At 42.9% G+C, this 15,929-nt stretch overlaps 1 protein-coding gene across 2 annotated transcripts in view; it reads right to left on the bottom strand.

Annotated features, from left to right (window-relative positions):
- LOC120946919 (alpha-2-macroglobulin-like) overlaps positions 1 to 15,929 on the bottom strand; it is a 93,866-nt gene that overhangs the window by 28,336 nt on the left and 49,601 nt on the right. For both annotated transcript variants that reach the window (XM_040361743.1, XM_040361742.1), the window contains exons 17-23: positions 15,390 to 15,567; positions 11,950 to 12,025; positions 10,000 to 10,228; positions 8,981 to 9,104; positions 4,629 to 4,747; positions 4,233 to 4,284; positions 1,484 to 1,567 (exon numbers count right to left, since the gene is read on the bottom strand). In XM_040361743.1, coding sequence (XP_040217677.1) covers positions 1,484 to 1,567; positions 4,233 to 4,284; positions 4,629 to 4,747; positions 8,981 to 9,104; positions 10,000 to 10,228; positions 11,950 to 12,025; positions 15,390 to 15,567 — 862 coding nt within the window. The remainder of the gene's footprint in view (positions 1 to 1,483; positions 1,568 to 4,232; positions 4,285 to 4,628; positions 4,748 to 8,980; positions 9,105 to 9,999; positions 10,229 to 11,949; positions 12,026 to 15,389; positions 15,568 to 15,929) is intronic.

Here is a 15,929-nt window from a genome sequence, read left to right as displayed (position 1 = left end):
TTGACAGGGATTTCCCTCTCAGATGTCACCCGAACAGGTGTTGTGGGCTTACCTTTCACTTTTGTTCTGGGGAGAACTAGTTTTAGATTTCCCCCTCACCTTGTGTCTTAGTGATAGTGGTGACCATGACAAGGGATTATCTCCCCCAGCAGAGACAGACTGCTGTAGGAGATTCGACAGCATCCAAAAACAAGACTTTTGTCTTTAGGAATAAGGCTTAAGCCCCATACACACACGATTGGACTTCCATCTGACTTTTCTGTGGATTTTGCTCCAAAATGGGCATTGGCCATGAACTTGTGATGCATACACATGGCTTTTTCAGCCAACAAACACGAACCTAGTGATGTAATAGACTTACTACATAGTTTTTCCGCTCTTTACCGCCACCCTTTGGGCAATGTATGCTATTTTTTGATCTTTTGGTTCTGAGCATGCGTGTTTGGACTTTAGTCCGATGGACTTGTGTACACATGATTAGATTAGCTGACGTAGGACAATTTGTCTTCTCACAGCGAACATTTGTCCGATGAAAAAGCGAAAAAGTTTGTCCGATGGAGCGTGCACATGGTTGGATTGTCTGCAAAAACAGGTCCGTCAGACAACCGTTGTCAAAAAGTCAGATCTTGTCCACGGGCCTTTACTCAAGACATTTTTCAGCAGTGCATTCACTGCAGGATGGTTCCAAGAAACATTTAAAGTGGAGTTCCACCCATTTTTTTATGTTTGTCTGTGCTGCATGCTCTAATCTCATAGTGTTCAGAATGGACAATTTTTATTTAATTTGTTGCTTGTAAATACCTTTATTTTGTAGTCCTTCATTACTTCCTCCTCCTTATTTGCCTAGGCTATTTGCAAGGGTTTCTGGGATAGGCATCATGTTTCCCAGTAGTCCTTGCAAACCTGACTGAAACCTATTACATTGCTTGTGCACTGAGCATGTGCGAGATATGCAAAGCTGAAATCCAGGAAGTCATACAGTCTGGCTTCATGATGCCCACACTTAAGATGGCCACGGTCTATTTCTAGATTATAAACTATCTAAATGCTCTAACAACCTAACAAAACGGACCTTAGTTTACAGACTAACTTTACTAGAATACATTAAGCTTGTGTATTACAGGGGTATTTATATTTAAAAAGTGAAATTGTGGGTGGAACTCCCCTTTAATTACATTAACATTCCCTCTGTGGTAGCTTAGACAAAATGTTTTTTTTTTATTTGTTAGAAAACAAAATGCAGGAATTTAATACATTCATCCATTTTCACTGAGGTGGTGTGCTCACTTCTATGCATTTATTTTTAGCACTATTCATTGTATAGCACTACACTTGATTTGTAAATTGTATATACTTTGTATCAGAGTATTGTGTTAGCCAAAGATAAACTTTCCGGCAACAAATTGTCCTACGTCAGCTAATCCGATACATCCTTGAGAGCACATTTGGGTCTGAGTGCGAATCTCTTTATCTTTCAACTTACCTATTACTTGAACCTTCGCAAACATAGACCGAGGCACAATGTTTCCTGAGGGGTTGATGTTAACATTTACGATGGAGTTTGAACCTATGATAAAAAAAAGAAAAAAGAAACTATAAAACCTCCACAGTTCAGGACAGTCAGGTCATATTGAGAGCACGAAAATTCCATTCTGAAGACTGAATGCAAAAGTAAGACCAACCTTTTACTAGTCAGCCCAGTGGTCACCAACCAATGGCCCATGGACCATGAGAACATTTTAGTGGTCACCAGTTGTTCTGCCCCAAATCAACATGGTGGATAAATGCTGCCCAATGTTGTCAGTGCACACCGATAGACAATGCCTCTTCTGTATTTCCAGCAGCTGTGAACTCAGAGGGTGGCACCGGGAGTAGTGCAGAGAGTGGAAGATGAACAACAAGGGGACTCCCAAAGGCAGTAAACATTTTTAGGTAGATTCAGAGAGATTGGCCCAACTTTGCGGCGGCGTAGCTTAGCGTGTTTAGGCTACGCCGCCGTAAGTTAGCGAGGCAAGTACTTGATTCTCAAAGTACTTGCCTGCTAAGTTACGGCGGCGTAGCCTAAAGCGGGCGGGCTTAAGGGCGCCTAATTCAAATGTGTGTAAGGGGGCGTGTTTTATGTTAATGGAGCTTGACCTTACGGTTTTGACGTTTTTTTTAACTGCGCATGCGCTGGGCGCCTACATTTCCCAGTGTGCATTGCGGCTAAGTACGCCGCACGGCCTATTGATTTCGACGTGGACGTAAACGACGTAAATCCCTATTCGCAAACAACGTAAAAATTTCGAATTTCGAAGCGGGAACGGCGGCCATACTTTAACATTAGCTACGCCACCTAGGGGGCATCTTTAACTTTAGGCAGCCCATCTCTTGCGTAAACGGCGTAAATGTACTGCGGCGGCCGGGCGTACATTCGTGAATAGGCGCATCTACTGATTTGCATATTCTACGCCGACCGCAATGGATGCGCCACCTAGCGGCCAGCAGAAATATTGCAACCTAGGATAGGACGGCGCAAGCCGTCGTATCTTAGATATGTTTAAGCGTATCTCGGTTTGAGAATACACTTAAACATAGGTCGGCGCAGATTCAGAGTTAGGTTGGCTTATCTGTAGATAAGCCGGCCTAACTCTTTCTGAATCTAGCTATTTGAGTTTAGTGGTACGTAAGGTTGGTAACCACTGCTCTAGTCCATGCTTGAAACTGGATGGTGCTCTCATGGTTTCTCACTCTTCAATACTATGCAAGTTCTACATGTTAGTTCTTAATCTAGATAAAACAGATAGCTACTTTTTCACTCCATGTGCTCAAGTTTAATTAAAAATGATACACCAACTCTTTAAATGAGGGTGGTTGGGGGGTACGAGATCTTTAATGTGAACCTTGCAATGATAAAGCACAGATTCGTTTTAAGCCTTTCATACAATACTACATTTACAGTAGATTTTTCTCAAGACTGCCATGAATGGTTACAGTTGAATTATACTCAAAGAAGTGCTGGAAACTTTTAGACTTGCATGTGTAGTCAGATGAAAGAAAACTTCATACATGCTCAACAGATCTGGTAAGGCAGCTCCAAGAGTAGCTCAAACCATAGAAATATGGAAAGAAGCACCAGGCCGAAACCAGATAAATGTTCAAGATTTTAATTGTTGTTAAAAAAAAATTAAAAATTTAAGTCGTAAAAACCTCCAATGCATTTCGGGGGAAAACACCATTTCCCCATCATGACAATATTAGAACTAGTACTGAACTCTCGAAAGTAACAGCAGCTGCCGAGTGGAAATCATATACAAGACAGTTTATTCTATACCCATAGTTTTAGGCGTTTCATATGAAAATTATGAGCAAAAAAAAAAAAACTGTCCAAGTTGGTGTGTAACATTGTTTTATCATGTGAACAGTCAGATACTTGGAGCTAGTAGACTCCATAGAGACATGGAAGCTTTAAGTGACACACACCCCATTATAAGTATTTATAGTGGTTCTAAAATCTTAAGGTTTCTTTTTACGTCAATGAATACGTATTCCTCTACATATTTTTGGTAAAGAAAAAAAAAAAAAAAAAAACATACGCAATAAGCATATATGGATTGGTTTGCGTAAAAGTTATAGCGTCTACAAAATAGGGGAAAGATTGATCGCATTTTTATTATACATTTTTTTTTACTAGCAATGACGGCGATCGGCGATTTTTAACGTGACTGCGATATTGCGGCGGACACATCGGACACTTTTGATAAATTTTTTGGAACATTCACATTTATACAGCAATCCCTACTATAAAAATGCATGGATTACTGCATAAATGTGACTGGCAGGGAAGGGGTTAACACTAGGGGGCGAGGAAGGGATTAATGTATTCCCCAATTAGTAATTCTTACTGTGGGGGGAGGGGAGTGACTGGGGGAGGTGACCGATGGTTGTCCCTATATACAAGGAACACACCATCGGTCCCCTCTCCCTGACAGGAGAGGGGCAGACGGAAAAAAAAAAAAAAAGGGGGGGACAGGTGTAATGCCGTACCCCCCTGATGGCGGCCCTGGCCGCAACTTGGTACAGGAGCTACAGAAGCCCACGCATTGCAACCGCAATCCACTAATCAAAGTTGCGATGCTTGGCAGGATCAAATGCAAATATTAAAAAGTAAATTTGTATTTTTTTTTTTTTTTGCATTTTCCATTAAATGGACCAGTAACACAGTCCTAAGAAGCAATTAAAAATTCTCTTACCTTTGACACAGACAAAGTCGGTTTTGGTGACTTCTTGTTTGATGCCTTCAGGCTTAAATAGAAGGAAAAAAAAAATATTTTGTACTGTCTTATCAAGCTATAACCAGTTTAATGTGTAGACATCATGATTTTAGAGCTAGGCAACAGTTCATATTAAACAGCATGTAGCTCCATGCATTAGCATAGGTATCCAGGCAAGTATAAAATGTTGGCAGTCCATAAAAGTTGTTCACAAAAATAGGAGAGCACAAGATATGATAAGACAGAGCGTATGTGCAAAGAGAAACCAATAGAGCAAATATATAAATATACATAACAGCACATATAGCCATGCTACAATATACAAGACTTCCTTTCCAGGTTGTAAATTATAGCATTTTATTTTTGTCCACTCACCTCCACAGTGAAACTCCGCACTATGGTGTCCTTGCGCTTTGGTTCCCTAGGATCAGCAGGTCCCTCACATGACGCGCCAATGTGAATTGTTTCAGCCGTCACCGAGACATTGGCAACACCTGTACAATTGAAATACATGTCATCACCATTTTCACAGTATACCTTGGTATGGACATCGGTCATGGGCTGCAGTGACCAGAAGGCAGATGTGAGTGAGGAACTGGTGCCACTACAGCAATGTTTACATATTTAGACCAGATTTCACATTTTATGAGCTCCAGTTGGAACTATGCTATCCATCTTTTTTTTTTGTTTGTTTTTTGGTTGAGGAGTCCAAAATATACCTGGCCTAATCTTTTTTGTCCCCAGCAATTCTGACACTGAACTTCTCACATACTGAAACTTGACTTCTGTGAAATGCTTATAGGAATAATAAAAAAAAAAAAAACACACAACACACACACACACACACCCCACACCGCTAGTCTCTACAGTACATGGCAAGAACATCTCATGATCCATAATGGCCAAAAGCAAAAAACTTATCATGATTATCATACCGAAAGGTCAACTGCTTTTGCAAGACCTGCTTACTACCTTTATTCCTTACAACTTGTAGGATGTGTTTGAAAGCTTTTCATTACTTGCTAATCACATTTGTTAGTATAGCCTCAACATATGTTTTAATACCTTAACAATTCCCATAGCCCTGCATATTCTGCTTCTTGAGAAAAGGCATCTGAAAGTTTTTTGCTGTTGTCAACACATGAACAGTGCCACATCATTGGTTCCAGGGGGAGCAATTGTGCCCCATCAGTGGAATCAATGGCTGGAATTATGCCCCATTGTTGGCATCAGTTGGAAAAATACTGCCTTTCATCAGTGGGAGGAATAGTGCCCCAAAGGCCAGATAAAAGCCAACAAATGTAGCATTGAGCTCATGGACTGCAGTTTGGAGAACACTGCTCTATATACACAAGTTGATCCACATTGATCCAATACAAAACCCTGGGGCACACCACTTACAGCATTAGAACATTTAGAGAAGGCGTCATATCCCTTTCTTCATGCAACGCGTTTCCTATCCATGTACACACATTGATTTAATTTGTCCCAGACCATTGACACAACTGAATAAGGTGCAAGGTTAAGGAATTCCTAGAGAAACTGTAAGGTTCTTTGAATCCCTGGTAAAGAAATATTTAGACCACTAAGCGATAACCAACCAAGCATACATGGTCTATCTCTACCCACAGAGATTCTGCATGTAAGCAGAATGACTGGGTAGAGGAATAATGCCCTATTGGTAATTTTTCCCCATTGTTGGGTCAGTTGGAGAAATAGTGCCTTTTATCAGTGGGAGGAATAATGCCTCAAGGACCAGATCAGGGTTGCCAACTTTCAATAAATTTAGAAACAGTTTGTAAAATCCATAATTGTTGCATCCGTCCATGAATGTCAGTTACGGACATGCAGCCTACATGTCCGTAATGGACGTTCGAGGACAGATGGAAAAAAAAAAAAAAAAGTACAGATTTTATAAACTGTTTGTAAATTTACTGAAAGTTGGCAACCCTGGACAAGATACAGGCTAGCAAAGGCCGCATCTAGAGTGCAGACTGCAGTTTGGAGACCACTGCCCTATATCAAATTGAACAGCATTGGCCCAATACAGAACCCTGAGACACACCACTTACAACATTAGACTATTTAGAGAATGAGTCATATCAGTCTTCAGGTAACCAATTTCTTAACTACATACCGATTTGTCAACTCCAACAGACCAAATTTTATAGATTAAAAAGGGGTTGTAAATGTTTGTTTCACCAATTTTTTTCACCTATGCATTAAGGTGAAAAAACACCTGGCAATCACAGGCCCCCCCAGCCCTCCAGTTTTACTTACCTGAGCCCGTTCACCTGCTTGGCTCGCCCCCGGCTTCCTCTTCTCCATGGAGTCTCGGTGTTGATTGGATAGATTGATAGCTCCCCACTCAAATCCAATGACATGGCCGCCAGGGGACGGCACTGAATCATACACCTCGGTGTCCATGGATGCCGTGTGTGACACGGGAGCGCGCCCTCAAGGTAACCCACTCGGGAGAGAGCTTCCCAGAGGGGGTTAGCCATTGTGGGCAGGAGCCAAGAGATCTGCTGTGGGACCCCAGAAGAGGATGATCAGGGCCACTCTGCAAAATGAACTGCAGTGTGGAGGCAAGTATGACATGTTTGCCATGTTTTATTTTTTATTTTTTTAATGAACCTTTAGTACCACTTTAAGGCCTCATGCACACTGGACATTTAAACAACGTTATAAAAAAAAAACATTAGCTTTGCAGTGAGTTTTTCAACATTTTTGCAATAGCGTTCAGCGTTTTTCTTCTTAAAATGTTTTATTTTTTTTCCCCAATGGATCTAAAACGTCAAAAATGCTGGCGAGCCACGTTTTTGAGCATCAGCATTTGATGTTAGAGTCTTTTCACAGCTCCTCTCAGAACCCACTAGTGCACACTGAAAACAGCCTATGTGTGCATGGACACAGTATCAGGATGGAGAGTTTGACTAAAAAAAAAAAAAAAGTGAAGCAAAAAACAGCTGCTGTAAAAAACGTCCAAAAACATCCAGTGTGCATGAGGCTGGCCTCATGCCCACAGATGTTTTACAGCCACTTTTAGGAGCGTTTTTCCACAGCTTAAAAATGCCCCTCTAGGTTAGGCTATGGCCTCATGCCCACCAACGCGTTTTGGAGCTGTAAGTGGCATAGGCGTTTTTAAAAAAAAAAAAAAACAGAGCAGTGCGTTCTGAGGCTTCATTGCTAGAGCTGTAAAAACGCCAGACTCCGGTAAAAGGTGTTAAAACGCAATTTAATGAGGCTCATGCTGTGTACACAGAGTTAAGCCTCATCCGGCGTTTGTCTATTCAAAAATTAACGGTTCACTATGGGAGCCCATTGATTTGAATAGAAGTCGCATCAGGCGTTGGATCAAGATGATGCGACTTGTGTGCTGAGAATCTTAAAGCGGGGGTTCACCCTATCAACGCAAAAAAAAAATTTTTTTTTCTTTTACCATAAAATCAGGCATTGTAGCGCGAGCTACAGTATGCCTGTCCCGATTTTTTTACCCCCGTACTCACCTTGTACTCGTACATCGAAGATACCGGGGAATGGGCGTGCCTATGGAGACGGAGGATGATTGACGGCCGGCTCTGGCGCGTCACGCTTCTCCGGAAATAGCCGAAATAGGCTTGGCTCTTCACGGCGCCTGCGCATAGCCTGTGCGCAGGCGCCGTGAAGAGCCGAGACCTACTCCGGCTGTCTTCGGGGAGAGTGACGTGCCAGGGCCGGCCGTCAATCATCCTCCCTCTCCATAGGCACGCCCATTCCCCGCGGGAGCCGAAATCTACAATGTACGTCCGGGGTGAGTCCGGCGAGTCCGGGGTTAAAAAAATCGGGACAGGCATACTGTAGCTCGCGCTACAATGCCTGTCTCGATGGTAAAATCAAGTCAGTGAGGGTGAACTACCGCTTTAAGAGAACCCAGCCAAAATGTAAAAAAATAAAATAAAAAAAATATTGGAGGTACCAAACCCCCCCCCCCCACCCAAAACGATACCAAACCCTTCAGTATGGTATGGATCTTAAGGGGAAATCCCCCACCCCCCATGCTCCCCACCTTTATCCGAGCACGTAGCCCGGAAGGTCAGGAAAGAGGGGGACCACCAGGCAAGTGTTGTCGGGAAGAGGCTCTTGTCCTCATCAACATGTGGACAGGGTGCTTTGGGGTGGTGGCGCGGGGTGCCCCCCCCCCCCATGTTGAGGGCATGTGGCCTGGTATGGTCGGGGGGGGCTCGCTCATGCCCCTCTTTCCTGACCTTCGGGGCTACGTACTCTGATAAAGGTCTGGTATGGATCTTGGGGGGAACTTCACGCAAATTTTTTTACATTAAGGCAGGGTTCCCTTTCAAGATTCTCAGCACACAAGTCGCACCGCAAGTCAAATTATCTTGATGCGGCTGCTGTTCAAATCAATGGGCTCCCATAGGGTACAATCAATTTTGAAAAGAGACAGAGAAACAAGGCTGAAAGCCAGCGCGGCTAAACGCGCATTGACGCCAATGCAAAATGCGGATAAAAAAATAAAAATAAAATAAAAAACACGAGTCTTTAACGCCATTTTCCTGGCATCAGTACTAGCTTTACAGCTTGTTTGAAATGCCTATGGGCATAAGGCCTAAAGGTTTGTTGTACAACAAACGTTTCAGTAAATCTAGAAAAACTTTGTACTATACCATGTTGTACTTATTTAATTGTACTTAGAAAATTTAATATTTTTTTTAAAAATGTAATATTACCTATGGATGTAGCATTTATCTTCCAGGAGTAGGAGACTCTTTTCTGTGAACATACGCATTTCACCGATTCCGTGTGAACTGGTTTCACAGCATAGTCACTTGAAGACTGTAAAGTGACTTGTACCTGGGGAAGCACAATACAGAGAAGTCAAGAGAACATTCTGATTGCAGAAGCACCAAGACAGCCCTTGTGAGGGAATATGCTCAGAATTCGAAATACCAATCTGCTCAGATGGCAATTCTGGAGCTGCATGCCAATGAGGGCATGACAATCCTTATCTCTTGGTTTAGTAAACTTTTTGCACTAGGTCTGACTTTTTGGGGAGTTACAGCGTAGAGTAAGCATTCAGAGTCCAGTCGCAGAGAACAACTTGTATTAATGTGGAATCCAGCAAATCACAACCAAACTGGTGGGAAGGCACCTGACTGGGAACTATCACGCTATACAATAGCAGTGTGTAGTGAAGCAGGTCTCAAATGTGCCAACAGCATCTATCTTGAGGGGTGGAATATGGCTTGGCTGGTCGTACCCAAATAGGGAAATTTCCAGGTGTGTTTCTATCCTCTCTACTCGTCCGGAACCTCTCCCGGCCACCAATTTCTGTCTGTCAGACGAGTGACCTGTCCCTACATTACCCACATGCGCACCAAGCCTGGGAGCCAGGGCCCTAAATGGATTCTGCCTGACCCAAGATGGCCACCAAAGTCACATGGGATGGCAGCATCCAACTAGATCTCTACGCCAGTGATCCAGGAAACCATGTTCCTCTTTAACTTCCTCTACCCTACAATGTTGCTGTGGTTTAGTGCCACCTGAAGTGGAGAAAGCCAACTGCACTTGCCTACAACTTAATGAAACTGAAATAAAAAAAAAAATATATAACATTTTATCATATCTGACTAAACAAGTCTACATGCAGTTTCTCTACATTTTAATTGTGCGTCTTGTGGAAGAACATCCATGTGCATATCACATGCCTACCAAATAAACAAAATTAGAGACAGCAGTCAATGGTCACCTTGGCACATTTGTCCATGTAGTTAGCAACAGAGCCCACTAGAAGCATGATTTCTCCACGGACAATGGAATCTGGAAGAGAGAGGTCTACAAACATCTTCTGGAAGGAAGTGAAGTTGGCTGGGTATTTCGTCATTCCAAAACCAGTCGCGTTGGAGAGACACACTACATCACTTTTCCACTTGGTGATGGTGCCTGGGACCTCAAGGACTGAAATAGTACCATTTTGCCTGAAAATTGGATTAGAAAATTAAATATACAAGTTTTACTGTATGTAGCAAACATCTTTTTTGTCAGGAATAAAACGGCTGCGGCAACCTGGCAAAGGATGCAAAATGATCTATCCTGTCCTGATCTTCACACAGCTTTGCCACATTAAGCAACCCAGTATGCGGGGGGGGGGGGGGGGGAGGATTTCCCTCTACTGCAGTTCAGCAACAGATATCCTACACCCCCCTACACTACACTTAGCTTAAAGCGGGGGTTCACCCGTACATAACACTTTTTCCCCTTAGATGCTCATTTTGTCTAGGGGAATCGGCTAGTTGTTTTAAAATATGAACTGTACTTACCATTTACGAGATGCATCTTCTCCGCCGCTTCCGGGTATGGGCTGCGGAACTGGGCGTTCCTATTTTGATTGACAGTCTTCCGAGAGGCTTCCCGATGGTCGCATCCATCGCGTCACGATTTTCCGAAAGAAGCCGAACGTCGGTGCGCAGGTGCAGTATAGAGCCGCACCGACGTTCGGCTTCTTTCGGCTACGAGTGACGCGATGGATGCGACCGTCGGAAGCCTCTCGGAAGACTGTCAATCAAGAAGGAACGCCCGCTCCCGAAGACCCATACCCGGAAGCGACGGAGAAGATGCATCTCGAAAACGGTAAGTACAGCTCATATTTTAAAACAACTAGCCGATTCCCCTAGACAAAATGAGCATCCATCTAAGGGGATTGTTTGAAAAAAATGTTTTATGGGTGAACTCCCGCTTTAAGATCTTGGGGGGGAGATAAAGCTGGCCCATCTGCAGCTCCACTGCTTCAGCCAAGATCACACAGCCAATGACAAATGGCAGTGACTTTTGGTCATGTGCCTAGGCTTTGTAAACAAAAAGCAGCATGTTCTGTGGAACAGGTATTTTTTAAATGAATAGGAATGGAATGTGAAGAAGTAGCATTTCTCAGTTTTATCACAGACAAACCCTTAAAATAAATTTCAGTGACCCCAGTTTAAAATTATATTTACAGCTCATAAAGATGTACATCCATCAAGTATTTACAATGTAATGAGGACCCTGCAAACCCCAATGGTCTGCCACAGAAGTGCCCCGTGGTCTGTAAGGAAGGTGTCCCCCATGACACGGATGTGCCCCGTGGCCAGGTAACGTCCTGTTAGTGGAAGCTCATCAGGTGCTCAGTCATCCAATGAAGAGCAACATTTTTCTAAAAAGGTTTGTACTTTCGAATCTGTGATGATCAAAACAAATAGAAGAATCTCAAAATGGCAAATACGTTTTTTGGTCAGATGGAAAAAGTTCCTTTACAGTCGTTGAAAGTCTAGTACACCCAAGTACACCCATACACTGCTGTCATTTGTGTCATACCACTGACAACTGAATCAGGGACAAGGCCAATCCCATCAATATCAAGGAACTCCTAGAGAAATCCTAAGGTTCCATAAATCCCTGGTTGAGAAAGATTTAGTAGAGACTAGGCATTTTCTTTGTATTACTGCAAGTTTTCTGACAAATTTGCAATACAAATGATTGAACCATAGAAACCATTAGGTAATGGCCAACTAAGCATACCTCTACCCAAAGTCATTCTGCACCTCCTAGGTCCTTTTTATCTCTGGGATTGTATTGCGGACACATTCTTGAAACTGTTTATTATCCTACTCACAAGGGCATAAAAAATTAAAAAAAAAAAAAGACACATCCCACAAAAACTCACCTCACATATGTGGTCCCAAAAAACCACAGTTCTGGAAAGTATGTTCGCATGCTTGTCAGTGGAGCTACAGCATTTTCTAGAAAAGAAAAATATTCTAAACTTACATAATTGATTTAACTAGCAAGTCAAAACAGATGAATGAATGAACTTCTCAGCTTGGGGCTTTTGGTGTCCAGACTATGTGAATATTTTAATGTGCCCTTAAGATACATACATACATACATACACACACACACACACACACACACACACACACACACACAATCTGTAGGTTTGTCTCCTGGGATTTTAACAAAGTCCCAGAGTGCTGCAGATTCAGTATGAGTCCTAACACGCTAATCCATGTAGGGATCTTGCGGGCAGCGGTGGTAAAGATTGTACCCTCCAGGCCACAGCCTTGCTCAGGATGGTTTCCATGATGGTGGAGGAGAGGAGTAGAGCACCTGAATAAAACCTCAAATTAAAGTGGAGTTCCACCCATAAATATAACATTACATCAGTAGTTTTAAAAAAAAAATTTTTTTAGATGCCTTCAAAGTGTTGTTGCTAGGCAGAATAGTTAATCTTCCCACTTCCTGCACCTAGGTGCTTAATGCTTCCTAACCTACACCGCACAGACTCCTGGGAATGTAGTGGGTGCAACTTTCTAGGAGTCTGTGCACTTCCCTGTTTCAAAGAATCATGTGACTTGGACAGCACAGGTGCTGAAACCTGATCGACACTGCTTGTGCAGCACTGAGCATGTGCTAGATCTGCAAGGCTGAAATCCAGGAAGTCATACAGTCTGGCTTCATGATGCCCACACTTAAGATGGCCCCAGTCAATTCCTATTTTATAAAGTGTCTAAATGCTGTAACAACCTAACAAAACGGACCTTAGTTTACAGACTAACTTTACTAGAATACATTAAGCTTGTGTATTACAGGGGTATTTATATTTAAAAAGTGAAATTGTGGCCGAACTCCGCTTTAATGCAGGGCTGTGCAAAAATGCAGGGGAGAGGAGAGATGGACAGTGAGCATCAGCAAGATGGGCAATAATGGCTGCATTTTTTCTTGCACCTGTACTGCAGGCAACTTTGGACAGACGACCCTGCAGATTGAGGCCCTCCCTTCCAGGTTCAGCAAGTGTAGGGTCACTTCTCCAGGATATGGTGCGTGGCACATGTATATGTCTTGTGTGTAAAAGGTGGAGGCTGCAAGCAGGGATCTTGTGAACTCTACACACGTTGCCAAACAAAATACACAGCAATTCATTCTGCGCTTTGTGTTGCCCATTTCATAACCACTTCATCCTATATTCTGTCTGCACTATACTTACTATTCCACACCGCCTCATTCTGTACTCTGCACTATACATTCATTACATCAGGTGTCCCCAGGCAGTGGAGCCCCTTGGCTCTGCCCCTCGTCGGCAGCAGGCCACGGGGCGGAGGGTTGGTGGCAGTTCCATTTAGGTCTCTTTCCTGTGTGTTCAGTGGAGAGTGGAGGGGCCGCCGATCCATGCAGCTAACTGGCATCAGTGTACAAGAGAATTGTCTACTTGTACACTGAAGAGAAAAGCAGATTGGCTGCACAGATTGGAGGTGCTTCCCTGCTCCACTGAACACAAGGGGAAAGACCTGCTAGCCAGACAGAACTTACGGCGGCAGACATATTTTCAGAGCCAGTGCTGTGGTCTTTGCGATAAACAGTCCTGATTCCTGGAACAAAAGCAAAATCCCAGGATTTTCATCGGGGTGAGGGTCCACTTATCGGATTGTCCCAGGAAAAAAAATGTAAATAAATTGGGACTGTTGGCAAATATGCACAGGTCATACACCATGGAAAGATTGAGCATAGCAACAAGACACAAGGTAGTTATACCTAATCAGCAAAAGCTCGAAGGGAAAGATTTTTTTTTTCTTTTTTTTTTTAAAGGACTGGGGTTCCAATATGTAATGTTCAAGCTCTTTTAAAGCACAAAGAAATGTGCAACATTGAAGGCTTCTTTGATCAGCCATGGAAACTTAATGCAGCAGATGAGACACGTCATGCTCACTTCCCTTCTGCATCTAAAAGATGTCCAACAGTGCCATCAGCACAGAACTGGTGGAAACCAGTGGGACCCAGACATAGCCATCTACAGTCCGGAGAAGTATGGCCAAAAGACCATACCTCCGACATGGAAACAAGGCCAAGTGACTCGGCTAGGGTGAAAAAAAAAAAAAGGCAGCAGGTGCCCTGCACTGATAGTCAAAATTGGAATCATTTGAATCATTTGGCTGTGGCAGGAGGAAGGGCTGGAGAGCGGTACAATAAGGAGTGTCTTCAGCCAACTGAAGCATGGTGGAGGCTCCTTGCACGTTTGAGGCTGCAGTTCTACTAAGGAAGAAGAAGTTGAAGATTTGGTCAGAATCAATGGCATCCTTAAAGTGGTTGTAAACCCAACCACACAATTTGCACCTACAGGTAAAGCCTAAATTAAGGTTTACCTGTAAGGTGCAAGAAATATCTCCTAAACCTGCACGGTTTAGGAGACATTTACAATAATGACAGGTGCCGATGTCTATGGCGCATTTGCGCCGTAGACAACAGTGCAGGCGCACTGAGCGTGCCGTTTTTGTGAATGGTCCGGCGCGCATGAGTGACATCACCGGTCCGGCTAATCGCAGCGCCGATAACAGGAAGACGATGCAAGGAGACATTGCGGCGGCAGAGGGGGGATGAGGAGGACGTCGAACTCAGGTAAGTGCCACACAATGAGCTAGTATGCTATGCATACTAGCTCATTATGCCTTTCTCTTGCAGATTTCCTCTAATGCTGAGAAATACAGGCAGATACTTATCCATCATGCCATAACATCAGAGAGGCGTGTGATTGGCCACAAATTTATTCTGCAGCAGGACAACGACCCCAAAACATACAGAAAATGCAATAAAAATATAACTTCAGTGTAAAGAAGAATAAGGAGTCCTGGGAGTGATGGTTTGGCCCCCACAGAGCACTGATCTCATCATGGAGTCTGTCTGGGATTACATGGAGATAGAAGGATTTGAGGCAGCCAACAGCCACAGAAGATCTATGATTTATTCTCCAGGATGTTTGGAACAACCTATCTGCAGAGTTCCTTCAAAAACGGTGTGCAAGGCTTGACGTTGTTCTGAAGGCAAAGGGTGGTCAAACACCCCAAATATTGATTTGAATTTGTATTCTGTTCATTTACTTTTCATTATGTTTATCGGCAACAAATAAAAAAATAAAAAAAATGTGTTACTAGTTTTATGTCTAAAAGCATTTTTTCACACCCAAAAAAACACACACACACACACACACTTTTGCACAGTAATGTGTGCGTTCTATAATATGTATACAGGGAAAGGGAAAAAGGAGTATGAAATGATATATCTTTGCGGTTTTTATAGGTTTTAAGAGACCATGGTATCACACTGAACTTTTACCTGATACAGTAAATGTTGATGTTGAGACGCTAGCTTCATTGCTGTCGGATGCTGAAAAAATTATACCAGAAACTCCCATAGATGGCTGTTCGAACCTCGCTGGTCGAAAGAAATCCGGCTGTGAGCACAGCTGTGGCTGCTGGGAGGGCGTATCAGTGATCACATGCATACCGATACCCTGATAGGAACAGAAATGTGATGAGAACAAGCAATGTGCAGGAGCGCATTGCAATAATATTTTTTGTACAGTCCCTTAGAATTTTCCACATTTTGTCATATTACAACCGAAAACGTAAATGTATTTTATGTGATTGACCAACTAAAAGTGGCACATAATTGTGAAGTGGAAGGAAAATTATTTTCAATTTTTTTTTAACAAATAAATATCTGAAAAGTGTGGGGTGCATTTGTATTCATCCCCCATTACTCCGATACCCCCAACTAAAATCTAGTGGAACCAATTGCCCTCAGATGTCACCTAATTAGTAAATAGAGTCCACCTGTGTGTAATTTAATCTTCGTATAAATCCAGCTGTTCTG

Source organism: Rana temporaria, chromosome 8 (assembly GCF_905171775.1).
Source record: "Rana temporaria chromosome 8, aRanTem1.1, whole genome shotgun sequence".
In the NCBI taxonomy this organism is placed as follows: domain Eukaryota; kingdom Metazoa; phylum Chordata; class Amphibia; order Anura; family Ranidae; genus Rana; species Rana temporaria.
Note: the sequence above shows the minus strand (reverse complement) of the source record. Positions and strands in the feature narration are given on the sequence as shown.